Genomic DNA, 26,943 nt, shown 5'->3' on the forward strand with positions numbered 1-26,943 from the left:
ATAAAGTTCACAAGTACCACAGCTTCCTGTTTTACCTTTATTCACAATGCAAAATTGATTTGTAAGTCTATTCCAAAGTCTAGTTCTCTATATCCCTATATATTTTCTTTCCTGTTGAATAAGTCAACAAAAGTATTTCCTTGTCCCAGAAATAATGAAGTTAATGATATTAGTAATACTCAGGACTATGACTCTAAATTAAAAGTCTAAGTCACATTTTATAAATGTACCCTAGAATTGTAAACATTTCCATAATATACAAGAGAAGTTTTTCAAACCGTGTTCTACAGAGTTCTAGGATTCAAATAACAGTTCTATTTGAACAATTCAAATAAGATCTACTCTATAATTATGTATACATATATATACATTGGGCTTATCAGATTGTATTTCACCATGGAAAATTTTTGTTGAGAGGGCTGGGAAGTGAGGAGAAAAATGAAATTTAACTATAGTCCCTTTGTTTCGGTTCTGTGGAGTTTTTACAGTGAAATGTAACAGAAAATAGAATGTTAGAACACTGTGTCATAGGGATTTTCACCCATGGAAATAAACCGTAACAATGCTTAGTTGTTGGCATTAACGTGTGGATATTATAAATAATCTAAACATAATTAAGCACCTAGAAAAGTTTAGTCCTTTCCTCAGTTCTGTGACTGAGAATATAAATAAGAAACAGTGTATGAAAAGTTACACTGATCTAATATGGGACCCAAAGATTTCAGGCATAATAATGTAATTGTGTCTTTTGTCCCTGAACTAGTCAGAGGACTCCCTCATCTAAGAGTTTCAAAAACCTGATCAAATGAAAACAAATAGTTGAGCTATCAGTACAGTAACAATATCCATCTCTCCCTCTTCTTCCTTCTCTTAACCTGCCTTAGTGTTAACACTAATATTTCTGTCAGTCCCAAAACAAGATGATTATATGACACAAACCTTCATTATTAGTCAAGGTTCCACCCTACAGCTTAAGTTTATCTTAAATATCAAATACAATTAGAACTTTCAAAATAATTCCTTTTTTTTTTTTTTTTTTGGCACTGTGAGATACTTTGGGTTTTTGTGTGATTTTTTTTGATAAATAATTTTTTTACTTAAAAGTATTTTTCTCGATGGGTACACGGAAGCTTCAACATACTTTCCCCACCTTTTAAGATGGTTGAAAATTTTTATTTAAAATTTTTAAAATGATTATTTTCCTTATGTTCAAAAATAGCTAGCAAATAGAGGAACATCTGAATCAAGTTTTCTGAGGGAATTAAAATATTTTTTAATGTATTCATTTAACAAATTTATAAATTATCATCAATTACATTCCTCAGGAGTCATTTTTAATGTCATACCTCTTTCACTGAATTTGCTGATGGACTAAAATTCTTGGCAGTTGATTTAAAAGCATTAAAGTTGCCAACACCATATGTAGACTCATGGGGGAAAGAAGTCCCGACTTTATTTTCTTTAGTTTGGCTCTTCCATTGTGTAGGCTAAAGAAAATACATAAACATTAATGGGAACTAAAAACAGATTATAGAAGACTTAAGAAAAACAAAGTGAATGCTATAAAATAAAAAGACTATATATGGCTCATTAAAAACAATTATTATTTTTGTATTATGTCATCATCCCTACACGATTCTCTATCCCTTCCTTTTATTACAAATAAAATTAAAGGTTCGTCTTCAAATAAAAACCCCTACTAAACAGTAATTTTTCAAAGTTTTACAAACCTAAAGTTAGGTTTCTTTCACCTGATAAGAAAATGTTCAAAAGGGCAGCATGTAGGACGCTGGCCCCTTATGGGTAGCGGGTTCAAGGTCCAGGCCCCAGCCAAACTACAACAATAACAATGAAAAAATAGCCAGGTGTTGTGACGGGCACCTGTAGTCCCAGCTACTCGGAAGGCTAAGGCAAGAGAATCGCCTAAGCCCAAGACGTGGAAGTTGCTGTGAGCTGTGATGCCACAGCACTCTACCAAGGGTGACAAAGTGAGACTCTGTCTCAAAAAAGAAAGAAACAAAGAAAGAAAACGTTCAAAAAAAGGCTCGGCACCTGTGGCTCAAGCGGCTAAGGCGCCAGCCACATACACCTGAGCTGGCAGGTTCGAATCCAGCCCAGGCCACCAAACAACAATGACGGCTGCAATGAAAAAACAGCTGGGCGTTGTGGCGGTCACCTGTAGTGCCAGCTACTTGGGAAGTTGAGGCAAGAGTTGGAGGTTGCTGTAAGCTATGATGCCACGGCACTCTACCCAGGGCGACAGCTTGAGGCTCTGTCTCAAAAAAAAAAAAAAAAAAGAACTTTGGGCGGCGCCTGTGGCTCAAGGGGTAGGGCGCTGGTCCCATATGCCGGAGGTGGGGGGTTCAAACCCAGCCCCGGCCAAAAACCAAAAAAAAAAAAAAAAGAAAACGTTCAAAAACCTAAAACTCAGCACCACATAAAGAACATTAAACATTATAATTAAGCAAATATATCACAGTACAACTATGAGACAAAAATCTTATAAATTTCACTTACTACTACTAAAATAAGAAAACACATGTAGACGTCCACACACATACCTCTTACACAAAAGGTAAGTAGTTGGCCAATTCTTCCTACCTGTAAGTCAGCACCCCACAAATATTCCCAACACTTTAGAGTAAAATTATAAGACTTTTTCCTCAAAGTAAATTGTTATCAACTCAAAATTTGCATTTGTAACAATTCAGAACTTACTTTTGTAGGTGGAGCAGCAGGTTTAGGGACTAAACCTTTATAAACACTGGGACCAGTTCCGTTCTTAACTGGCTGTGACTGAAGATTTCCTACTACTGGGAATCCAGATAGCTGTAAGTCTTTTGTATTACCTTTCTTAATGACCAGCATCCTTGGAGCTCTAGATTTAGGATTCGGAGGATATTCTGCATAAATAAAGCACGAGCAAGGATCAAACACACCTTCAAATTTCAGCATAAAATAAAACCACCAAACAGATAGCATAGTCCAAATATTTTTAAAAATAACAGCTGCTTCCTGGGTAAAATAATCAAGCTAAATAAACACAAGCTACATTCCAGTTTAAGAAATACAGCTACAACATAATCCCATAGAACACAGCAAGAACTGCACAATTCTAGTAATATAAATTCTGCTAGACAGTGGCCCAGAATGTTGACAAAACCAAGATTAATTACATTCTTAACATATTTTCATTAACTTATAAAAACTTACAAAATTCATCTTAATAATGCTCATAATATAACATGTTTCTATTTTCACCTCCATTTGAAAAGAATTTTTCAATTTTTTCATTCTTTTTACTTACAAAGTTATTGCCAATACAAAACTGCATTCCCTCTATTGATAAATATATCAGTTATTACTAATAAAAGAGAATTCTATTTTCACAATACCAATTCATTCACATATTTAACTGACCACTTAACTACCTTCAAGGAATCCTGTGAGTCAAGGCAACCAACTTATTCCTGGCTTCTAAAGACAGCACAAAAAAACACTACTACTAAACACAAAATAATCGCTAATGGCAGGCTTTTCTTAAGACATCTATAGTTGCTAGAAATATGAAACACTATTCCTAGAGTTTAATCACTGTATACGTATAACCAAACAGATGTTACATATGCACATATTCACAATTACTGCAGTGATGTATGTTTCTTCCCTTACCAAAAAAACCAATGAAGGCATAAATTTCATAGTTGAAAAGCTTAGAATAAAACAATTTACTCAGGGCAGGTATGGTGCTCCTATTTGTAATCCCAGCACTTTAGGAGGCTGAGATGGGAGTATCACTCAAGGTCAAGAGTTTGAGCATAGGCTGAGCAACAAAGCACAACTACCACCTCTACAAAAGAATTTTAAAACATTAGCTGGATGTGGTGGCATGTGCCTATGTAGTCCCAGCTACTTGGGAGGCTGAAACAGGAGAATCACTTGAGTCCAGGAGTTTGAGGCTATAGTTAGCTATGACTGTACCACTGAGCTTTAGTCAGGGATGAAGAAAGAGCCTGTCTCTTCACAAAAAATAAAAAAGGAATTCAAAGAGAAAAATTCCAGAAAATTAAAATTACTCTGCATACTAAATAAGATACGAACATGTGAACTGGTGAGCTGGGTAGATGTATTTGCAATGGTGTCCCATCCCAAATGAACTAAAGCAAACTTCCTACTGGATTATCTCAAAACCCAAAACCAAACAAGGACTCCTAGGAAAAACTGAAGGGACTCTCAGGTTCATCAAGGGCTTCAAACTTTCTAAAAGATAAAGCTGATATGATGCTATGATGCTTTACCTATTGAGATGCTCAAAGATAGGGCGGCACCTGTGGCTCAGTGGGTAGGGCGCCGGCCCCATATACCCAGGATGGCGGGTTCGAACCCACCCCTGGCCAAACTGCAACCAAAAAAAAAAAAAAAGCCAGGTGTTGTGGCAGGCACCTGTAGTCCCAGCTATTCGGGAGGCTGAGGCAAGAGAATTGCCTATGCCCAGGAGCTGGAGGTTACTGTGAGTTGTGAAGTCACAGCACTCTACCGAGGGCGATAAAGTGAGACTCTGTCTCTAATAAAAAAAAAGAAATGCTCAAGGATAAAAGAACAAGGACCTGAACAAACTGAGAAAGGGTTCATCTTTCCAAAAATTAAATAACTGTTGCCCTTCTAGGGTAAACATTACAACTCATCAACTGCCTAAAGAAGCCCAATGTGAAAGGTTAAGAAAGATACCCTCTGGCAAGTAAGGACACAAAAAGTCTATCACACCAATATATGGCTTATTCTGAAGATATTACATAATTAAGTCAACAACAAAAAAAAATAACAATCTCAGAGAACAATGAAGAACATTACAAGCTACGCTAATCAATGTATAAAGTATTTTAAAAGATCCTTGGGCCTGTGGCTCAAGGAGTAGGGCGCCGGTCCCATATGCCGAAGGTGGCAGGTTCAAACCCAGCCCCAGCCAAAAAAAAAAAGATCCTTGAAATTGGGCGGTGCCTGTGGCTCAGTGCGTAGGGCACCAGCCCCATATACTGAGGGTGGCGGGTTCAAACCCAGCCCTGGCCATACTGCAACAAAAAAATAGCCAGGGGTTCTGGCGGGCGCCTGTAGTCCCAGATACTAGGGAGGGTGAGGTAAGAGAATCGCCTAAGCCCAAGGATTTGGAGGTTGCTGTGAGCTGTGATGCCATAGCACTTTACTGAGGGTTAATAAGTGAGATTCTGTCTCAAAAAAAAAAAAAAAAAAAAATCCTTAAAATTAATAATGTAATAGGCTCGGCATCTAGGGCACCAGCCACATACACCAGAGATGGCGGGTTCGAATCCAGCCCGGGCCTGCCAAACAACAATGACAATTACAACCAAAAATTAGCCGAGTGTTGTGGCAGGAACCTGTAATCCCAGCTACTTGGGAGGAAGAGGCAAGAAAATAGCGTAAGCCCCAGAATTGAGGTTGCTGTGAGCTATGACACCAAGGTACTCTACTGAGGATGACAAAAGTGAGACCCTGTCTCTAATAATAATTTAAAAAAGAGAAAATCTTAATGTGCATCTATAAACAAAACCCAGGAATCTTAAGAATGATATTGGGAAAGGTAAAAGGGTAGTAAAGAGTCTATAAGGTCTCATCTCCAGGGACTCCAAGCGTCGAATCAGGGGGCAGGTTGTAACACCGCACCACAATTAAGTAAGTTTAAAACATGAGTGATGAAGACTTCAGTTCAAAATGGCTAACAAAGCACTCAGGTTTATATTATCTTCTTTCCCTTCTAGATTTCTTTCTTTTTTTTTTTTTTGAGACAGAGCATCAAGCTGTTGCCCTGGTTAGTGTGTTGTGGCATTATAGTTCACAGCAACCTCCAACTCCTGTGCTTAAGCAATTCTCCTGCCTCCGCCTCCCAAGTAGCTGGGACCACAGGCACTTGCCACAATGCTTGGCTATTTTTTGGTTGCAGCTGTCATTACTGTTTGGTGGGCCCCGGCTGGATTTGAACCCTCCAGCTCAGGTGTATGGCGCCTTAGCCGCTTGAGCCACAGGTGCCGAGCCTCCCTTCTAGAAAGGAGAAAACCAAATACAATACTATATAATTGGAATGGGGTCACCAGTATATATTTCTAAGATAGAGAACTTAAAAAAAAATTTTTTTCAGTTTAAAGAGACTAAGACTTAAAAAAGGCAGAGGAGGGCGGTGCCTGTGGCTCAGTCAGTAAGGCGCCGGCCCCATATACCGAGGGTGGCGGGTTCAAATCTGGCCCCGGCTGAACTGCAGCCAAAAAATAGCTGGGCGTTGTGGCGGGCACCTGTAGTCCCAGCTACTCGGGAGGCTGAGGCAAGAGAATCACTTAGGCCCAGGAGTTGGAGGTTGCTGTGAGCTGTGTGATGCCATGGCACTCTACCGAGGGCCATAAAGTGAGACTCTGTCTCTACAAAAAAAAAAAAAGGCAGAGGAAAGAAAATGAACTTTTTTACACAGATAAGTATCAAATAATTCAACAAAAAAGATCCTTACTTTAGGCAGGAGAATGATCCCACATGGAGGAGTAAAGTACACATGGAGAAATAAAATGTTGTAAACAAAATGGCTCACGCCCATGATCCTAGCACTCTGGGAGACCAAGGCAGCCAACTGCTGAGCTCAGGAGTTTAAGACCAGCCTGAGCAAGAGCAAGATCACATCTCTAAAACAGCTGGGCCTTGTGGCAAACTCCTTTAGTCCCAGATACTTGGGAGTCTAAGGCAGGAGGATCATTTGAGCCCAAGAGTTTGAGGTTGCTGTGAGCTATGATGCAATGGCACTCAACCTCAGGGCGCCTGAGTGAAACTCAGTTTCAAAAAACAAAAAATTTGTCTCGGTGCCTATAGCTCAGTGGCTAGGGCACCAGCCACATACACCAGAGTTGGCGGGTTCGAATCCAAATCCAGCCCAGGCCTGCCAAACAACAATGAAAACTACAACCAAAAAAACAGTCAGGCGTCATGATAGGTGCCTATACTCCCAGCTTCCTGGGAGGCTGAGGCAAGAGAATTGCTTAAGTCTAAGAGTTGGAAGTTGCTGTGAGCTGTGACCCCCACAGCACTGTACCCAGGATGACACAGTGAAAATCTGTCTCACAAAAAAAAAAATTATAAACACAATCAATGACTGATCAAAACTAGAAGGTAGAAGATATGGAGACTAGATAAAAGCAAGCAGGTATATACTGCCTTTAAGCCTCAATACAGTTTGTGACCACAAATTTCGTCTTTCCTAAAACTGAATTCCTAAACATTTAGAAGCAAGAAATATTCTGGCTGTTTACCCAATGAGGTCTTCAGTACAAAGAATGATGTGATAACTCATAAAGAAAAAAGATGAAACCTAAGAAATCAATCATAAGAGTAGGTAACAAAGTAAGAGAGGACAAAGGTACATGAAGGAAGATGACAAGGATTGGGAGGAAAGAGACACAGACAGTTACTGTGCTTATTTACCACTCATAATTAAATATTACAGAATAGAGGTTAAAGACTATGTGCTTTTGTATGAGATTTATCAGAATTTGAATACTAGTTCCAACCTTACTGGCTGTATAACCTTGTACAACTTACTTAATCTGTCATCTATAAAATGGAAAATAGTTCTTGTCTCAGAGTTACTGTGAAATGCTTTATATTTAAGTAATTACAAGCACTTTGAGAGGCCAGGAGTTCAACATCAGCCTGGGAAATATAGCGAGGCCCCCTCTCTACAAAAAAATAAATATAAATAAGCTGGTCATGTTTGCACACACTTGTAGTCCTAGCTACCTAGGAGGCCAAAGGAGGAGGATGGCTTGAGCCCAGGAGTTTAAGGCTGTAAGGAGTTATTATTGTGCACTGCAGCCTAAGCCAACAGAGTGAGATCCTGTCTCAAGAAAAGTATTCTTTTTTTTTTTTTTGCAGTTTTTGGCCAGGGTTGGGTTTGAACCCACCACCTCTGGCATATGGGACCAGTGCTCTACTCGTTTGAGCTACAGGCGCTGCCCAAGAAAAGTATTCTTAATGATAACAATCACCTGGGCGGCGCCTGTGGCTCAGTGAGTAGGGCGCCGGCCCCATATGCCGAGGGTGGCGGGTTCAAACCCAGCCCCGGCCAAACTGCAACAAAAAAATAGCCAGGCGTTGTGGCAGGCGCCTGTAGTCCCAGCTGCTCGGGAGGCAGAGGCAAGAGAATCGCATAAGCCCAAGAGTAGAGGTTGCTGTGAGCCGTGTGACGCCACAACACTCTACCCGAGGGCGGTACAGTGACACTCTGTCTCTACAAAAAAAAAAAAAAAAAACCAATCACCTATGAGTAATGACGATGGTACTAAAAGGCAAACTTAAGAGTTATTTATATCCATTCTATATCATTTACAAATTGGCTCCTCTATCAATAGATTATTCTCCACCCATTCTCCTGGAACAAACTTTCCTAGTATTTAAGCTCTTAGATTCAAACAGTACCCAATGTCTACTCTGTCAATTGGCCAACTACATGAAAAAGACCCAAACTATTTATACTTTTCAAAAACATACATTGAAAAAAGACCTTAGCATCTATATAAAAGAATTAGAAAATAAGTGACTGTCATTATTTCCTTCCATAAGACCCATGTGCTTATGACCTCAAGCTCATTAAAACAAATTTTCTCATATTCAAATTTAAGTCTAGAACACCTAAACACAAGTAAGTTTTAGATTTTTGTATCATTATTCCCTTCTATCCTCACAAATATCTGTCATCTAGCAATAACTGGCCTTAAATATCACTTTATTGTCTTGTTATCCAATCTGTGCCCAAACCTATGAATGTAAGAATTTATATGTTCTTTAAATACAAAATCAGTGATGAAAGAGAAATGGCACAATTCTCAGCAAGACAAATTAGAATTAAAATAATGCCATATATGATACAAAGTAAATTGGCCACACACTTCAATTGTTCACTTTTTCTGTCTTTCACTATATTCTATATATAGCTACCTTCTATATACATAAAATTTTCTAATTCAATTATTATACTAACTACTTCACACTCTGGTCTACCACCTAGAAATCCTTTTTTTGCCTTTTAATAAAATTTCAACTAGAATCTCTACTTATTCTATTTAAATGACATAATTAATGTTTGTTAAATATGATGACATGATCAGAGATTTACATAGTAGATAATTTAACCTTAACAGTGTTTTCATTGTGATTTTTTGTCATCCTCATCTCACAAATAAAAATATTCACTCACAGATTAAAAAATCTGCCCCAGCCAGGCACAGTGCCTCACACCTGTAATCCTAGCACTTTGCTTGAGCTCAAGAGTTCAAGACCCCATCTCTACTAAAATTAGAAAAACTAGCCAAGTGTGTGGCTGGTGCCTATAGTCCCAGCTATTTGGGAAGCTGAGCCAAGTGGATCGCTTGAGCCCAAGGGTTTGAGGTTGCTGTTGAGCTATGATGCCATGACACTCTACCCACAGTGACAGAGTAAGACTGTCTTAAAAAAAAAAAAAAAAGCCCCAAACCTAAATAAGCAGTAAAATATATAACGTTAGGGCTCATATCTGTCTGATTCCAAAGCCAATAATCTTAAGCATATTATTGGAGAAAATGGAAATTAAAGTATTCCTATGCCAGATATTTTGAAATGTTTACCATTCCAACAGAAAATACCATTATTAAAAGTGTGCACTACACCAAATGACATCAAAGTCACCATCTCATTGATGCCAGTTACTAATTTAAGTTTCCTCATTATCTTGACAAAGAAGGCAATCAAATGCATAAACACAGGTATGTAGCTAAGTGAAGGGTAAACAATATCTGAATTAATCAAGTTTTCAAATTAATTTGAACAGAAAACTTGGTCATACACATAAGACAATGATATACAAATATCAAACACAAAGAATCTGGATCATACACTACAAACAATATGTTTAGATTTTTTATAAAGATTGACACTGGGCCAGGTGCAGTGGCTTATGCCTGTAATCCCAGAACTCTGGGAGGCGGAAGTGGGTGGAGGGAGAGGGTCCCTAAAAATAGCGGGGCATAGTGGAGGGAGCCTGTAGTCCCAGCTACTTAGAAGGCTGAGACAAGAGGACCTCCTAACCCAGGGGTCCTCAAACTTTTTAAACAGGGGGCCAGTGTCCCTCAGACTATTGGAGGACTGGACTATAGTTAAAAAAAAAAAAAAAAAAAACTATGAACAAACTCCTATGCACACTGCACATATCTTATTTTGAAGTAAAAAAACAAAACGGAAACAAATACAATCACACTGCCTCATGTGGCCCACAGGCTGTAGTTTGAGGACCCCTGTGGCCCAAGTGTTTGAGGTTGCTATGTGACTATGAACCATAGCACACTCCAAGGGTGATAGAGTAAGACTCTGTCTAAAAACAAACAAATTTTAAAAAATTAAAGACTGATACTGTTTGAATTTGTTGGTTTTCAAAGTTTTTAAGTAACAAACTCTTTTTGTTTACAGTAGTGTGAAGTTTTAATCAAATGAGTTTCACTAACAATCTATATCAATAGCAATTGATATGGCACTTTTCCTTTAATTAGGTTCAACATCACTCACATAAAGAACAGGCTTAGAGAAAGACACTTCACAAATATAAACATCTTCCATGATGACTGAGTAGTTAAGTCTAATTCTGACCAAAAACAATTTACTTGTGTCAAGTAATCTATTAAATCTACTAAATCCTGTTAATTTCCCCATCTCATCTTGCAAATGCGTTTTTTCTTTTTTGTTCTTAAAATTCTGTTGTCATGGATGGCACTGTGGCTCAGTGGCTAGGATGCCAGCCCCATATACTGAGGGTGGCGGGTTCAAACTCGGCCCCAGCCAAACTGCAACAAAAAACAGCTGGGCATTGTGGCAAGTACCTGTAGTCCCAGCTACTTGGGAGGCTGAGGCAAGAGAATCGCCTAAGCCCAGGAGTTGGAGGTTGGTGTGAGCTACGACGCCACAGTAGTACTCTACTAAGGGTGATAAAGTCAGACTGTCTCTAAAAAAAAAAAAATTCTGTTGTCATGTAAGAAAGACATTCAAGAAAAGTAAAATGGTTCATATATATATATATATATATAAAAAATATATCCACAATGATCCAAATTGAATATTATCAAGAATTTCCCCTTCCGTTCTGTTTTACACACGTTCCTAGAAACAATCCCACCCATTTCCATCATGATCCTACCTGATCTACCTCATTTGATGCAATCATGCCACAAAATCTGTATGTTATGGGGCTAATGATTATCGGACTTCTAAAGAAAATCAACCTACCTTTCTGATCAGTCACAAAGTCACTACTTTGATTTAGAATGGTCAGGAAAACAAAAATCCTAAGCGGTGATTTTTATGCTATGAACTAATCTGAGCAAAAATCAGAAAAGTTCAAATTATCAAACAACAGAAGCAAATATAAATGCTGAGTTAAAACAAGACTACGCATAATTTTAGTTACTGACATTGTCATTATTTAATACTTTAAACGTTATGCTTTGCAAAGAACAGAAGGTTGACATTCTCAGGCACTGACACAAAAAATGTCTACAAACTTCTAAAAAAAGATGACAAGTCAACAGCCACTAATTACAGCTCAAATTACATATACTCAAACACACCTCTTCCCCCATCCCAAATAATTCAGTCACCCAAATGATTTTGAAATTCGCACAGGCACACTGAAGTACCTTGAATTCATGCTTTACTTTTAAATTATTAAGGATATGTAGATTATCTAATAACTATTAATCTTATGCACCCAAAAATTATGATCCTGATTAAGATAAAAATACTATAAATTCAGACACAAGCTAAATGAAGGAGTTTCCAATAAAGCCAACTAATTCTAAGTAGAAATTAAGCTCATGTTAACTTTATTTTGAAATAGCTTACTTTCCCCTCAAGATATTTTGTAAAGTTTTGGGTATTATGGACTCTGCCAATTTTTTTTTTTTTTTTTTTTTTTTTTTTTTTTTTTTTTTTTTTTTTTTTTTTGTAGAGACAGAGTCTCACTTTATGGCCCTCAGTAGAGTGCCGTGGCCTCACACAGCTCACAGCAACCTCCAACTCCTGGGCTCAAGCGATTCTCTTGCCTCAGCCTCCCGAGCAGCTGGGACTACAGGCGCCCGCCACAACGCCCAGCTATTTTTCTGTTGCAATTTGGCCGGGGCTGGGTTTGAACCGGGGCTGGGTTTGAACCCGCGACCCTCGGCATATGGGGCCGGCGCCCCACCGACTGAGCCACAGGCGCCGCCCGACTCTGCCAATTTTTGATCTACAGAATTATAGTTTCATGAACAAATTGTTTTTTCTTTTCATATATACTACATTTCGTTAGTAAATTTTTACTTACCTGGAAGGAAGTAGCACTAGATAAGTTCTATTGAAGTCTTTCCTAAAATTCTCTCGTCTTCCTCAGGAACATAGCTATTTTAAATGTTGCAATTGGGAAAACAATACTTGGGAACCCAGGGGGGAAAGTGAGAGAGGAATAGTAAGGTGTAATACAATGAGAGTTTCATTGTATTCCTATGGGAGGTATGGGGAATTTAACATGCCACAATTAACCATTTTTTAAGCAGAGACATTTCTTAATTTACCTAAACACAGTAAAGAGTACATCTTCCTTTTAAACATCTTTTCAACTAGTACTCAAAATCGTTAGACCAACCCTGAAACAGTAGAACCAAAATCTTTATATTATACATTTTATTCTCATTATTTTCAAGTCTTTTCCTTTAAATCATTCCTAAAATTATGAAGTCAACCAAGGATCAGTACCAATAGTATCTATTGGTAATTTTATATGACAAACACTCACTGACATTCTTAATTTTTAAATTTACTTTCATTCTAATCAAATCCAAATTATTCCTAATTTCTTAGAGATTCTATTTAACACCTTCCAGGTGGTTCTATATTCTTATGCAATCAGCTGTTCCCAAAAAAACTGAATAATAAGGAAACATACCTAAGAGAGGAGCTTGGGAGATTTTTTTGGTTGGGTATGTGTGTGTCTGGGCGTGTAGGCCTGGGGAGAGTGGTAGAAATACTAATTTGCAATACAGAAAAAACAATGCCATTCACATGGTTCTAACAAAAGTGTCTGACCACCCCCAACCCCCACCCTCAAAAAGCCCTTAAATCAAGAGGGAGATAAAAAGAAAACAAAATAATTCCCCAGTTTCACCCCATAAATACAATAAAGCACAGGAAGTGGCAAAGTTTAAAATAATGCCTTCATTGTTAGGACTAATATGCTGTCATAAGCCACAATCCTTTTGTTTTAGTAAGTTATTGATTTTTCAATAGAAAAATACAAATGAACATGTGTACAAGTTCCAAAGTGGATACAGCACCTCTGAATTTGGTCTCAAATAATTAAATTATTTTGAGATGTCAAATCTCTACATCATAAAATTTTCCATTATTTTAAACTTCACTTGAGTATTTAAAAAACTATCTAATTTGTACTATATAGGTGCAGTTTAATCTTTTCTAAGATGCTATCAAATTAAATTCATAGCGGTTTAAAGAAAAGGGAGCTATTACCAGAAAAATTCTCATTAAGATTTAAAACTCTAAGAGGCAAATAATTTCTAATACAGGTTAGCTCCATAGAAAATTGATACAATTATTTCTAAAAGTCATACGGAAAATTGATACAATTATTTCTAAAAGTCATACGTATAATCATTTTCATAAGTAAAGGAATTAACTTCATGTCACACTATGAACTGAAGTATTTGTATCTTACAGTTAACTAAGTTTTCAACATGTAATAACTAAAATTAATTTAAACTAAGTTTTTTGTTTATCTTGGGTGCTCTCAAAATGATTATCAAGTTATTACATTAACTTACAATCATTTAAAAAAAAACGCAAATTAAAGCTGAGTATACTTCTAACATGTGCTACCTTTTTTTGTAGCTTAGCACATCAAAACAAATAGAAAAGTTTTATTCTAGCCTTATTTTAAAAAACACAAAAAGTGAAATCTACAAATATTTAACATTTTATGCCCCTCAAAGATAGATCAAGCATTACTTACCCCATACACCTGCAGCTAAAGATTTATTCTGATTTGGTTCTCTCTCATATTCAGGATTTAAAGATGGCTGGAATAAAGTGTACAGAGAAAAATTAAAACAAATATTTGAAACACTTCACATTTTTAAGACAAATCCTTTAAAAGCAATCTCAAAATTATACATTCTATAAATATGGAATCTAATATAATCAGCTGTGACAGCAGGCTGAGTGTCCATTGTCCACAAATCTAAAATTTGAAGTGTTTCAAAATCTGAAACTTTTTGAATGTCGCTTTGATGCCCAGAGGAAATGCTCACTAGAACATTCTGGATTTCAGATTTTCAGATGAGGTTCACTGAACTGCTGAGCATAATGCAGATAATCCAAAAATCCAGAAAAATTTGAAATCTCAAACACTTCTGGTCCCAAGAACTTGAGATAAATAATACTTGACCTGTATTAAAAATTACTTTATAGGGCCAAGCACAGTGGCTCACACCTATAAACCCAGCACTCTGGGAAACTGAGACAGGCAGATTGCTTGAGACCAGCCTGAACAAGAGCAAGATCCCATCTCTAAAAATAGCCAGGTGTTGCAGCGGGAGCCTGTAGTCCCAGCTACTTGGGAGGCTGAGGAAAGAGGATCACTTAAGCCCAAGAGTCTGAGGTTGCTATGAGCTATGAAGCCAGGACACTCAACCCCAGAGCAACTGAGTGAGACTCTTGTCTCAAAAAAAAAAAAAAATTATTTTATAAGCCTTACTTCCAGCTTACTATACCAATCACTGAAATGGTTACTATCCATACTCACTGCTAGTCCGAGAAAATAAGTGTCTTTAATATTCCCCTATTCCATGACTATCTGAGAAAAGATTGAATAACAAAAACAAAGAAAACTCAAGAGACTGGGTCTCTGAATCAGTCTGAGAAATAATCTCTCCTTAGCATAACGTCAAGGTCAATAAGGAAAATCAGACCATTTCCCAATTATTTTTTACATTTTATTTTTGAGACAAAGTCCCACTTGGTCACTCAGACTGTGCAGTAGCATGATCATAGCTCACTGCAGCCTCAAATTCCTGGTCTCAAGTGATCCTCTCACCTTAACCTTCCAAGAAGCTATCACTATATTTGTATATCAGCACACTAGCTAATTTTTGAATTGTTTTGTAGAAATAGAGTCTCACTAAGTTGCACAGGCTAATCCTGAACTCCTGGCCTCAAGCAATCATCCTGCCTCAGCCTCCCAAAGTGCTGGGATTACAAGCATGAGCTACTGCACCTAGACTCCAATTCTTTCCTTTATGTTTTTATCACTATATACTTCAGAGAACATATTCATTCTCAAAGCAAAGTGAAAACTCTTATTTCAACAAGTGATGCTCAGGACTATTAAAAAGTGAGATGAGTGGGCTCCACGCCTATAGCTCAAGCGGCTACAGTGCCAGCCACATACACCAGAGCTGGCAGGTTCGAATCCAGCCGGGGCCTGTCAAACAACCATGACAACTACAACCCCCCCCCCCAAAAAAAATAGCCGCTGGGCAGTACCTGTGGCTCAGTGAGTAGGGCGCCAGCCCCACACACCGAGGGTGGTGGGTTCAAGGCCAACCCTGGCCAAATTGCAAACAAAAAATAGCCGGGCGTCATGACGGGTGCCTATAGTCCCAGCTACTCAAGAGGCTGAGGCAAGAGAATCACCTAAGCCGAACAGCTGGAGGTTGCTGTGAGCTGTGACACTACAGCACTCTACCGAGCGGGACAAAGCAAAACTCTTGTCTCTAAAAAAAAAAAAAAAATCAATGAATCCCCAACAATAAAAAAAATAATAATAATAATAATAATAAAAAGAAGAAGAAAAAAAGAAAAAGAAAGAGAAGAAAAAAAAATAGCCGGGCATCGTGGCAGGCACCTGTATTCCCAGCTGCCTGAGAGGCTGAGGCAAGAGATTTGTTAAGCCCAGGAGTTGGAGGTTGCTGTGAGCTGTGATGCCATAGCACTCAACCCAGGGCAACAGCTTTAGGCTCTGTCTCAAAAAAAAAAAAAAATGAGATTAGTGGCAGCGCCCATAGCTCAGTGGGTAGGGTGCTGGCCACATATCCAGGCTGGCAGGTTCAATCCCAGCCCAGGCCAGCTGAAAAAATAAGGGCAATTGCAACAAAATATAGCCAGGAGCCTGGCAGCTACTAGGGAGGCTGAGGCAAGAGAACCGCCTAAGCCCAAGAGTTCGAGGTTGCTGTGAGCTGTGACTTGACAGCACTCTAAACCATGGCACTCTATCCAGGGCCACAGCTTGATAATCTGTCTCCAAAAAAAAGAGATGAGCATTGAATTGGTATGCTAAAGCTAATCTTGGTAGATACATTTAATTTCTAAAAGTCCTAAATTTCCATTATTATTATCAAGTATTTTTCATATTACCCAGGAACACAGACTGAAAGGTACTATTTAGGCTGGGTGCAGTGACTCACACCTATAATCCTAGCACTCTGCGAGGCCAAGTTGGGAGGGACTGCCTAAGCTCATAGGTTCTAAACCACACGCAGCAAGAACAAGACCCTGTCTCTAAAAAACAGACAGGCATTGCGGCAGGCACTACTTAGGAGGCTGAGGCAAGAGAATCACTTAAGCCCAAGAGTTTGAGGTTGCTGTGAGCTATGACACCATGACACTACCAAAGGCAACAAAGTGAGACCCTGTCTCACAAAAAATAAATAAATAAAGTACTATTTAATACATGCTGAATAAATAAAATTAAAACATACTATTAGAAATTACACTCTGCATCTATAGTCCAGGTCTAGGATTGTAATAGGGAACAGGCCAGGCATAGTACTTGCATCTGCGATCCTAGCACTTTGGGAGGCTGAGGCTAGAAAACTGCTTGACGATGGGAGCCAACCTAGGCAACATAACATGAAGATCTTTATAATGACCCACTTCCACTTCATGATCAGTAAATAAATATATTTTCTCTTATATTTTTTTAACACTTTTTCTTGCTCACTTTATAGTAAGAATATAATATAACACATACTTAAAAATTAAGAAAATTTTGTTTTGGGAATAAATTTTGACTTGGAAATAAAATAAGCAGGCCTGACAAGGCAAAAAAAATGAAAGGGAAACAAGGGGAGAGAGGGGGGAGGGAAGGGGGGAGGCTTGAAGCGAGGGGAGTGGGAGAAAAAAAAAGGAGGGGAAAGAAGGGGGAGAGGAAAGGAAAGAAACCAGAAAAAAGGAAAGGGGGGGGAGGGGAAAGAAAGAGAAAGTAGACAGCGGCTGGTAAGGAGAGAATGAACAAAAGACCTCACAAAATAAAAAGAATAAAAGAAAATTCTGGAGAAAAATAATTGGGCAAATGCCTATTGTGGAAGCTGAGGCTGGTGGATTGCCTCAGCTCACGGGTTCAATACCAACCTGAGCAAGAGCAAACTCCCTCCCCTAAAAAAGAATAGTTGGAGTTGTGGCAGGCACCTGTAGTCCCAGCTACAGGGAGAGGCTGAGGCAAGAGAACTGCTTGAGCCCAAGAGTTTGAGGTTGCTGTGAGCTGTGACACCACAGTACTCTACCGAGGGTGACCAAATGAGACTCCATCTCAAAAAAAAAATCTATTGTGTGTGAACCCTGCAGAAAATGAGCTGTGCTGATAAAACATCATTAAGAATACCTTGATAGCATTTGCAGGAATTTTATCTGTACTAAAATTACAAGAAACTTACAAAATCCTCAGCCTCAAACTGTTTGCGTTCTCTCTTGTCTTCTTTCCTCCCAGTTTCATTGTCAGGTATGTTGTTTTCATGTAGTCCTTGGCTTTTTCCAGAATGGAAAATACTGCTACGAGAACGGGAACTTCCACCATGGTATCCCCCTCGATGATTTATGTTTTCAGTACCATTTCTTCCATGTGTACGCCATCCATTTTTTTCTTTCCTTCCAAAGTTACCTTTATTTGGTAACAAAAAGTAACATAAATACAAAGGCAGTTATGCTTAAAAACTGAACCACAATCAAAAGTTTCTTAAAGGGGGGCAAGCGCCTGTGGTTTAGTGAGTAGGGTGCCGGCCTCATATATCGAGGGTGGTGGGTTCGAAATCCAGCCCTGGCCAAATTGCCGGAGCAAAAAATAGCCGGAGGACTGTGGTGGGCACCTGTAGTCCCAGCTACTCAGGAGGCTGAGGCAAAAGAATCGCCTAAGCCCAAGAGCTAGAGTTTGCTGTGAGCTATGATGCCACAGCACTCTACCAAGGGCGAGAACGTGAGACTCTGCCTCTAAAAATAAATAAATTAATTGAATTAAATTTAATTTAAATAAATTAAATAAAATAAAAATTAAAAATAAACTTTCTTAAAGGAGCATGAAGAAAATTTATCCTTAACCCTATCATTCCTTAGCAAATTACCTCCATTAGGACGTCCAACACCAGAATCAAAGCCATCTGAAGAGTTGTGTCGTCGACGATTCACATCGTATCGGTTTTCTGTCCATGAAAAGTTTTCAGAATGCTTCTCAAAATTCAATGACGACTGAAACAGATTATAAACATACAAGTACATATACTTTTAAGTAAAGCTAAATGTAACTTTAAAAACTATAATACTCTTATTTTCAAGAATTTTAAATGGCAAGGGAACATTTCATAGTATTTCTCAAGGTATCTGATAACCGGGTAACTCTAAAAACGTAAGACAGAATTCATTTTTGGTCTATTTTCCACCACCAAGCATGCTTTTTCTGAAAGAGTTCAACATCATCTACTTTTCCAAAACAAATTTAAAGGGAAAATGCCATTCATTATAAGGGAAACAAGCTAAAATATGACACACATTTCTCTTATAACCCCATAATGATAATTTGTATCACACACTGCTTGTATAAACATTTTCACCATAGCTCAAGCTTTTCTTCTACATCAGAAAAATTATCAAATGAAACTTGTTTTAAGTCCTCCACTTTATTTCCAAACTTCCCTTCTCCAAACTAAAGCTTTTAAAAAGCTATCAAAATAACAGAATGTTTATCCCAAAATACCGGAAAGTCCTATTTCTAAAAGTTATTTAGCTCCAGTATTAATCCATGAAATCTGATAAAAATCACAATCAAAACTAGCATTTTAGACACTTTAACAGAGAAAACAGATCATCTCCATGGAATAAAAATTCCCAAAAACATTTGAGAAAGAAAGTGGTAATGGAGGCTCGGGGCCCATAGCTAAGTGATTAGGGTGCTGGCCACATACACGGAGGCAGGCTGGTTCAAACCTGTCCCCATCTGCTAAACAACAACAACTGCAACAACAAAATAAATAAATAAAAAATAGCCAGGCATTGTGAAAGGTGCCTAATCCCAGCTACTTGGGAGGCTTAGACAAGAGAATCTCTTAAGCCCAAGAGTTTGAGGTTACTGTGAGCTGTGATGCCAGGGTACTCAACCGAGGACATCATAGTGAGACTCTGACTCAAAAAAAAAAAAAAAAAGAAACAGTCTTCCTTTGTTGCCCTCGGTAGAGTGCTGTGGTGTCAGAGCTCATAGCAACCTCCAACTCCTGGGCTTAGGCGATTCTCTTGCCTCAACCTCCCAAGTAGCTGGGACTACAGGCGCTAGCCACAATGCCCAGCTATTTTTGTTGTTGTTGCACTTCGGCCAGGGCCGGGTTTGAACCCGCCACCCTAGGTATATGGGGCTGGTGCCCTGCCCACTGAGCTACACGCACCGCCCAAGATTACATACTTTTAAAATTCAGAATATGCCTTGATCATCCCTGAACATGCTGTTGTTCAGGCCAACCCTCTGGGTTGGACACAAAAGGGAACACAAAAGGAACCTAAGGAATTCACACTTAATCTGGTTTGGCCACTTGATTCTCAACATAATCCTAGATCTCATATGAATACCCTGACTATCTGCTTGAGTGCACTGCTCCCCTATTCCCCCTGCAGTAACCCACATGAACCAATGTAAAGGATATCAGTGCAAATTATGTAAAAATGCCCTCATACCATTCATATCCAATATCTTCAGATAAAAAGTCTAGGTATTGTAGGTTATAAGGCCTGGTGCAGTGGCTCCCACCTATAATCCTACCACTCTGGGAGGCCAAGGTGGGGGGATTGCTTGAGCTCACAAGTTCAAGATCAGCCTGAGCAAGAGTGAGACCCCCCGTATCTACTAAAAATAGAAAACCAGCTGGGAATTGGGGTGGGTGCCTGCAGTCTCAGCTACTTGGGAGGCTGAGACAAGAGGTTCACTTACGCCCAAGAGTTTGAGGTATGATGCCAAAGCACTCTACCCAGGGTGACAAAATGAGACTCTCTCTAAAAAAAAAGAAAAAAAGAAAAAGTCTAGGTATAAGCAGGAGTGACTTTTCAGTAATAGCTATTGAAAATGGGACACACCACAACTTCCAGGCTTAGGAAAGAGTAAATTCCAAAACCTGGGGAGAGAATACCTTACCCTAGAAGGTACAGAGATGAACAGAGTGTGCTGCAGCGTGGATTAAACAATAGTTAAGAGATAATATTGCTGTCAACTCCATCCATATGGGGTGGTGCCTATGGCTCAAAGGAGTAGGGTGCCGGCCCCATATACCGGAGGTGGCAGGTTCAAATCCGACGCCAGCCAAAAACTGCCAAAAAAAAAAAAAAAAAAAAAACTCCATCCATATGCTTTGAAACCAGAAAATTTCACATGGATATAGCTAAGTACTTAACTATCCTGTTATGCCTGATGCCATTCATGGCAGCCCCTAAATCTGCACTTGAACACTTGACCACCACATCCTTGTCTCATTCTGACTGATAAAAAATCATATGCTCTTTGAGAGACTGAGGCAGGAGGATCATCTGAAGCCAGGGCAACATAGCAAGACCTTGTTTCAACAAAAAATAAAATGAAAAATTAGCCAGGTGTGCTGGCACACATGCCCACAGTCCTAGCTACTTAGAAGGCTATGGCAAGAAGATCATTTGAGCCCAAGGGTTTGAGGCTACAGTGAGCTATAATCAGGATATTGCAATCCAGCTCTCAACAGAGTGAGATCCTGACTCAAAAAAAAGAAAAAAAAAACAGCCATATGCTTACTACCCAGATATCTGGGCAATTTTAGGTTATGGTATTGAGTGGCAACTAACGCTGCAACTACTTTGTGATTGTCCATGTTTTTTTTTTTTTGGAGAGACAGAGTCTCACTGTACCGCCCTCGGGTAGAGTGCCGTGGCGTCACAAGGCTCACAGCAACCTCCAAATCCTGGGCTTAGGCGATTCTCTTGCCTCAGTCTCCCGAGCAGCTGGGACTACAGGCACCCGCCACAACGCCCGGCTATTTTTCTGTTGCAGTTTGGCTGGGGCTGGGTCCGAACCCGCCACCCTCAGCATATGGGGCCGGCGCCCTACTCACTGAGCCACAGGCGCCGCCAACAAACTAATGTTATAATAATCTGAATCAAGTTTTACAACAGATCTCAAACCCTTTGGTTGGTTATGTTTGTACCTGAAAAAAAGAATTAACTACAGAATGTTTACTTGGCCCATCTATTACCCCCATAATTATAGGCAATAACACCAAAAATCAGGTTAAAGCTCCCTTGATTGAACTGTAATAGATAACAGAGTAGCCTCAGACCATATCCCAAATTTTATCTGGGGCTAAAAGTCACCTACTTGTCCTCATCCTTCACTTGTCCCTCCCCAGAACTTATTTCCTGACCTTGCCCTATTGTTCAGAATGTTAATGGTAGCCTTAACTAAATGCTGTACAAAACAAATTAAATGGACTTGATTCTAATCTCTGTCAGATTAATCAAAGTGACTGACAAAGTGATCAGTGTACTTTGTCAAAGTAATATGAAAATTTAAATTTAGCCAAAGAATATGTAGAGCTGATGGATATGTTGTAGAGACTTGCAACATACCACGGACCCTGAGCAACAGAACATTCTTGCTTCTTTTTTTTTTTTTTTTGTAGAGATAGAGTCTCACTTTATGGCCCTCGGTTAGAGTGCCGTGGCCTCACACAGCTCACAGCAACCTCCAACTCCTGGGCTCAAGCATTCCCTTGCCTCAGCCACCCAAGCAGCTGGGACTATAGGCACCTGCCACAACGCCTGGCATTTCCTGGTAACAGCTTGGCTGGGGCCGGGCCTGAACCCGCCACCCTCGGTATATGGGGCTGGCGCCCTACCGACTGAGCCACAGGCGCCGCCCAACATTCTTGTTTCTACGTCAAGAATGCAAGTCGGGTGGCACCTGTGGCTCAGTGAGTAGGGTACTGGCCCCACATACGGAGAGTGGTGGGTTTGAATCCCGCCGCAGCCAAACTGCAACCAAAAAAATAGCCGGGCATTGTGGTGGGCACCTGTAGTCCCAACTACTTGGGAGGCTGAAGCAAGAGAATCGTCTAAGCCCAAGAGCTGGAGGTTGCTGTGAGCTATGACACCACAGCACTCTACTGAGGGCAACATAGTAAGACTGTCTCCAGAGGGGGAAAAAAAAAAAAAAAAAAAAAAACCCAACAACAAAAAAAAACCTCTTGGGCTTAAGAGATTCTCTTGCCTCAACATCCCAAGTAGCTGGGACTACAGGCACCTGACACAACACCTGGCTATTTTTCTTTTTGGTTGCAATTGTCATTGTTGTTTAGCGGACTCAGGCCGGGTTCAAACCCACCAGCCTCGGTGCATGTGGCCAGCGCCGTAACCACTGTACTACGGGCACCAAAACGCTAATCAGGTTTTTTTTTTGTTTTTTGTTTTTTTGTAGAGACAAAGTCTCACTGTACCACCCTCGGGTAGAGTGCCATTGCGTCACACGGCTCACAGCAACCTCTAACTCTTGGGCTTACGCTATTCTCTTGCCTCAGCCTCCCGAGCAGCTGGGACTACAGGCACCTGCCACAACGCCCGGCTATTTTTTTGTTGCAGTTTGGCCGGGGCCGGGTTTGAACCTGCCACCCTCGGTATATGGGGCCAGCGGCCTGCTCACTGAGCCACAGGCACCACCCCACTAATCAGGTTTTTAAATGCTGCTACAGAAAGATCAAAAAAGTACTATTAAACTTTAGCTATAGAGATTACAGGACACTCAATCTAAACATAAAAATGCGTTTAGTGCAGTAGAATTTCACTACTTTTATCTGTTTTAAAAGGCTCAGTGTGATGTGGCACACATATGTAGACCCAGCTACTCAGGAGTTTGAAGCCAGAGGCTTATTTAAGATTAGCCTGTGTAATAAAGATAGATCTTGCATCCAATTAAAAAAAAAAAAAAATCCCCAGGGGTGGCACCTGTGGCTCAGGGAGTAGGGCGCTGGCCCCATAACCTGAGGGTGGCGGGTTCGAACCCAGCCCGGACCAAACTGCAACAAAAAAATAGCCAAGCATTGCAGGGGGCGCCTGTAGTCCCAACTACTCAGGAAGCAGAGGCAAGAGAATTGCCTAAGCTCAAAAAGCTGGAGGTTGCTGTGAGCTGTGACACCACAGCACTCTACCTAGGGCGACAAAGTGAGACTCTGTCTCAAAAAATAATAATAATATAAAATAAATAAAAATCATCTACTTTCTGTTTCTATTTCCTGCTACTCATCTACCACACCCTTGGAGTCTTCCTTCTTTCTACAAATAATTATTACTATGAAAATATGTAACAGCCTGTTTACAGAGATTACTGTGTCATCCTTATGAGAATTAAGTCAATGGTAACAAAAATTTTAAACAGAATTTTCTGGCTGTCTAAATTTTTCAGTATCTGTAACCACTTCTGTTCAGTGTTCCTTCAATTATAAAAATTTTTTTTTTTTTTTTTTGGAGACAGAGTCTCACTTTGTCACCCTTGGTAGAGTGCCATGGCATCACAGCTGATAGCAACCTCAAAGTCCTGGGTTCAAGTGATTCTCTTATCTCAGGTCCCAAGCAGCTAGGACTACAGGCACCCACCACAACGCCTGGCTATTATTAGAGACGAGGTCTCGCTCTAGCTCAGGTTGATCTCGAACCCGTAAGCTCAGGCAATCCACCAGCCTCAGCCTCCCAAGTGCTATGATTACAGTTGTAAGCCACCGGGCCTGGCCCTAAATGTTACTTTTCAAACTGTAAGTTAGGACCTTTTAATGGATAATGAAATCAATCAGCCACCACTGGCATTTTAACAGACTAAATATGAACAGAAGAAAACAATGGTGGTATTACACCAGCGGTGCATGTTACAAGGATATACGTGAAACTTGGTAAACGGTCTGTGAAGCTAGTAAATGATGCCCCATGATTATATCAATGTACACAGCTATGATTTAATAAAAAATAAATAAATAAAATAAAAACATAAAGTATAAAAAAACAGGAGAAAACAAAAGAAAATATTAGTACACCATAGGTACATGAAATTGTTTTAGTTGTATTTACCTAAATACAAAATCGCAATATTATTTTACTTCTCACTATGGGTTACAAACAGTTCAAAAGCCATATAATCAACCACATGCAATTTAAAATCTCACCACATGATGGGGCTAAAATTCTACACAGCTCAAAATTACAGCCTGGCAGCCCTGAAAATGTTTTTACTCTTAATTCGAGACTTCACATCCTCTTTCCTAATCAAAAAAAGAAAGAAAGAAAGAAAACCAAACAAAAAAACTTGCCCATTAAGTTTCAATAAAGAAGGCAGCAACGATTAATGTCTAGTTCCACTTATTGAAGACAAGATTAAAAACAGGAAACAACCTGGGCAAACAAATGTCTACAGGAGAGAACAGGACACGAAAGAATAAAAAAGGCACACCAGAAGAAGGATGATCCCTAAAAGCGATCACTAAAATCACTTTACGTAAGGGGAAAAAATCTCAAATATTGCTAATTAAGCGTTCAAACTGATAACCATGCTCTATAGGCAATTTTGAAGAATTTAGAATAGGCAGTTCCAAATTTTAAGAATAAAAACTGGTGCCCCATGATCGCATTAATGTACACAGCTATGATTTAATAATAAAAAAAGGATAAAAACCCATCACCATTAAGGTTAATCAAGAGTCAGTTAATTTTCTAGAAAGTACTAGGGATTTCACCATACACTAACAATTATCAATCTTAACTGCAAGTCGGTATGGTTTTTTTTTGAGACAAGAGTCTTACTCTGTGCCCTGCAGTGAGTGCCATAGCGTGATAACTCACAGCAACCTCAAGCTCTTAGGCTCAAGATATCCCCTTGCCTTAGCCTTCCCAGTAGCCAGCACCATAGGCATCTAGTTTTTTCTATTTTTAGTAGAGATGGAGCCTCCCTTGTGTTCAGGCTGGTCTAGAACTCCTGAGCTCAGGTGATCCAGCTGCCTTAGCCTCCCAGAGTGCAGGGTTACAGGCCTGAACCACCGCACCCAGCTTGCAGGTTACCATTTTTATGAAGACAAGATTAATAGCTTTTTTTAATGTTTTGTAACTTTCAAATGTTGACAATTTTTATTGATAAGCTTTATAAAACAACAGAAAAACGAGTAACAAGATAAGCAGGAAACTCATAAGCATCCATGCAGGCCTGGAAAAAAACGAAACCCAATAAAAAGGATAGATGAGACCAACTGGGAGGTGAGGGAGAGACAAGGAGCAAATTAAAGGGACCTATACACAAGAGGGAATGGGACAAACACAAGATTTCCTAACAAAAAGTGATTTCAGTAGCTTAATCAATATAAATCTCCATTCCCTAACTTAAAGTCCATTTTTATAGTCAATGAATTGAAATTTTAATAATTTTACAAAATTCCAAATTAGTCCTATGGAAAACACAGAAGAGCATCCTGGATTCTAATCAAGGCTCAGACTAGTGAAAACGAGTCAATTAACCCTCCAAGTAACCCATATGTATGAAATAAGGTGACATTGAACAATTGCTAAGATGTACCATTACACTATAAAATTCTACTATCTAGAAGAATTTTGTCACTACAATGCATCTTTTTCAACATATATCATGGGCAAAATTTATTAGTACCCGACTAAGCACTTACTGGAGAATAATTTTCTGAATTCTAAACTGTTTACATAAGACCTGTTTAAAAGTATGATGGGCCTTGTGTTGTGACTCAAGCTCTACCAACAGCACACTGAGAGGCCAAGAATTTTGTAAGGCTGACCTGGGCAACAAAGTGAGACCCCATCTTCACAAAATAAAAAAAAAAATTAAGTTAACTGAGCATGGCATGTACCTGTAGTCCCAGGTACTTAAGAGGCTAATGTGGGAGGAAGGCTTGAGCCCAGAAGTTCTAGGTTACAGTGAGCTATGACCAAGCTTCTTGAACTCCAGCCTAAACAACAGAGGAAGACCCTGCCCTCTTTAAAAAACAAAATGAATACAGTGTTGTAAGAACTGGCTCAGCGCCCACAGCAGTGGTTACAGCGCCAGCCATATACACCAAGGGTGGCAGGTTCGAACCCGGCCTGGGTTCCAGCTAAACAACTGCAACAAAAAAATAGCTGGGCATTGTGGCGAGTGCCTGTAGTCCCAGCTACTTGGGAGGCTGAGGAAAGAGAATTGCTTAAGCCCAAGAGTTTGAGGTTGCTGTGAGCTGTGACGCCAGCCCAAGAGTTTGAGGTTGCTATGAGCTGTGACACCACAGCACCATACCCAGGGCGACAGCTTGAGACTCTGTCTCCAAAAAAAAAAAAAAACTCTTAATCCCTTTTGAAACCACATATAGTAAAAATAAGATGGAGTCTGTCATACTAGGGGCACACATGACACAGCTGGTCTGGTCATTTTAGGTCCTGCCTTTCCTTCATCTCTTGTCTCCCAATTCTTACTGTTTTATAGACTTAGCTCCTACCCTAAACATGCCTATCTTGAGTAGTTTAGACTGATTTAGGGGATTCATTTTTGAATTAGAATATTGCTTTGGGTCATGGATTATA

The 26,943-nt window shown here is 39.5% G+C and overlaps 1 protein-coding gene across 3 annotated transcripts in view; it reads right to left on the reverse strand.

Annotated features, from left to right (window-relative positions):
* GPBP1 (GC-rich promoter binding protein 1) overlaps positions 1-26,943 on the reverse strand; it is an 81,496-nt gene that overhangs the window by 12,063 nt on the left and 42,490 nt on the right. For all 3 annotated transcript variants that reach the window (XM_053590291.1, XM_053590292.1, XM_053590290.1), the window contains 5 exons: positions 18,453-18,576; positions 17,772-17,995; positions 14,072-14,138; positions 2,719-2,903; positions 1,347-1,487 (listed from right to left, as the gene is read on the reverse strand). In XM_053590291.1, the coding sequence (XP_053446266.1) occupies positions 1,347-1,487; positions 2,719-2,903; positions 14,072-14,138; positions 17,772-17,995; positions 18,453-18,576 (741 nt within the window). The remainder of the gene's footprint in view (positions 1-1,346; positions 1,488-2,718; positions 2,904-14,071; positions 14,139-17,771; positions 17,996-18,452; positions 18,577-26,943) is intronic.

This window comes from Nycticebus coucang, chromosome 1 (assembly GCF_027406575.1).
Source record: "Nycticebus coucang isolate mNycCou1 chromosome 1, mNycCou1.pri, whole genome shotgun sequence".
Classification (NCBI taxonomy): domain Eukaryota; kingdom Metazoa; phylum Chordata; class Mammalia; order Primates; family Lorisidae; genus Nycticebus; species Nycticebus coucang.